The sequence below is a fragment of the Vipera ursinii genome (assembly GCF_947247035.1).
Source record: "Vipera ursinii genome assembly, chromosome: W".
Taxonomy (NCBI): domain Eukaryota; kingdom Metazoa; phylum Chordata; class Lepidosauria; order Squamata; family Viperidae; genus Vipera; species Vipera ursinii.
Genome location: NC_139522.1, coordinates 31,854,243 through 31,856,409, shown reverse-complemented (window position 1 = coordinate 31,856,409; position 2,167 = coordinate 31,854,243). Strand labels below are relative to the sequence as shown.

General features: G+C 44.9%; 1 protein-coding gene across 1 annotated transcript; it reads left to right on the top strand.

Moving 5' to 3' along the window:
• Positions 1-731: 731 nt before the first annotated feature.
• On the top strand, positions 732-1,918 carry LOC310648319 (cyclin-dependent kinase 5 activator 1-like; the record flags this gene model as incomplete). The annotated part of the gene is made up of 1 exon (XM_083376079.1): positions 732-1,918. The coding sequence occupies one exon, from the start codon at positions 732-734 to the stop codon at positions 1,647-1,649; it is 918 nt and encodes a 305-aa protein (XP_083232205.1). The 3' UTR covers positions 1,650-1,918.
• Positions 1,919-2,167: the final 249 nt, after the last annotated feature.

Below are 2,167 nucleotides of genomic sequence, written 5' to 3'. Positions count from 1 at the left end.
ACCTTTTTAGAGAAATGGAGAAGCATCCGACATCTTCCATGATAAATCAGTTATTCCTCAAGGTGTTAGGAGACTCTTTGTTTTGCAGCAGCCAGCTAATATGGTTCTCGTTCTAGAAAGCATCCCCAAAAGACTTTACACATACATGTACACTTGCCAACATAACCTTGGGTGTTTATGTAGCCTTCCTCTGTAAAGACACCTAGCTTTTTCCTTCAGCTTTCATGGTGGAGTAGCATTTAGGCCATTTATATAAAAGGAAACCAGCAGGACCTGGGGGGCGGGCATCAGAGGTGCCATTTCTACAGGGCTATGGACTTGAAATTCAATGTCCCATTTTGCAGGGCAGTCTTTGCACATGTCAAAGCCAGGTGTTAGGTGCCCTCCCCTCCTCCCCACATAAGACAATTTTATCCAGAGTCTAGCATGTCTAATTATACCATTGGTATAATTTTGGTAGGGAGAAATGGAGAATAATAAATGTAATATTTTATAAATGAATATGGGGTGAGTACTACTGAAAATCAGGCGGCTGTATATCTGGGAGAAAACTGACCCCTGCCTGGGCTTATTGGAACTGTTTTTGCCTTTGGCAGGTAACTTCTGAATCCAAGCTATTAAGGCAGTGACAGAAAGGAGAGTGAGCAGGGTTGAAGCAGAGACCCCTCTGCCCTGGTGGTGACAGCATCCAGCTTTGTCCACTTTGCTTTGCTCCCAGCTGTCTGTGCACCATGGGCACTGTGTTGAGCCTTTCACCCAGTTATGGGAAAGCCACCCTCTCTGAGGATGGTTTGACCACAGTGGCGGATTACACTGCAATCCATAATAGTAAGAATGCAAAGGATAAGAGCCTGAAGCACCACTCTATCATTTCAGTGCTGCCTTGGAAACGCATCGCAGCTGTATCTGCCAAAAAGAAAAACTCCAAGAAGCTGCAGCCCAATAGCAGTTATCAAAACAACATCACACACCTCAACAATGAGAACCTCAAGAAATCTCTCTCCTGTGCCAATCTCTCCACCTTTGCTCAGAACCAGAGCAATCAGCCTACAGTCCCAAGCCGCCAGATTTCCAGCTCCAAGGGCATTCTTTCTTCTGTCAAGAACCCACCCCACCCCAGCTGCAACTCATCTGGCACCCCAAAGAGGGTTCTTGTCCAAGCTTCAACCAGTGAGCTGCTACGATGCTTGGCAGCATTCCTCTGTAGACGCTGCTACAGGCTGAAGCACCTTTCCCCCACTGACCCAATCTTGTGGCTTAGAAGTGTGGACCGGTCTCTCCTTCTGCAAGGCTGGCAAGACCAAGGCTTCATCACACCAGCCAATGTGGTCTTTCTGTACATGCTTTGCCGGGATGTCATTTCATCTGAAGTAGCCACGGACCATGATCTTCAGGCTGTCTTACTTACCTGCCTCTATCTCTCCTATTCTTATATGGGCAATGAGATCTCCTACCCTCTCAAGCCCTTCTTAGTGGAGAGCTGTAAAGAGGCATTTTGGGATCGTTGCCTCTCCATAATCAACCTCATGAGTCCCAAAATGTTGCAGGTCAATTCTGACCCACACTATTTCACTCAGATCTTTGCTGACTTGAAGAATGAGAGCAGCCAAGAAGAGAAGAACAGGCTGCTCATTGGCCTGGAACGGTGAACTAAAACTCCTTGTCATTCACACGAAAGGGAACTGTCAGTTTATCTTATGTTTTTTTTTCTTTTTCAAACAAGCCAGGACACATAGGTGAGACTGGACAGGCCTGAAAGAAATCAGGCACCCACCTCTGGTCTCCACCATTATTAGCTTGGCTTTTATTAATCAAAACTGACAAGAGATTAATGGGTTTGCCTGCTTGGTTTTCAGTTTTGCTGCATGTGATAGATATGGCTTCTTTTCCAGATTGTAAACCAGGAGAGGACAAAATAGAGTGGAGGAGCAATTACTGCAAAACAAGATCATGGCATCGTTTCACCTTTTGCTTTGGCCTAAACTGTATGTGAATTGGGGTGAATGAGCTTGTAGGATTTACTTCTTCACAGTGGAAGGCAGTGGAGGAGAATAATATTTACAGTTATTAAGTAGAAAGAGACCAGATCTAGTGGATGTTCTAGAACCTGGTATTCCAGAAAAGGGATCCAAGAATGAGTTTTTTAAAAAAATAATGTAAATGTTAT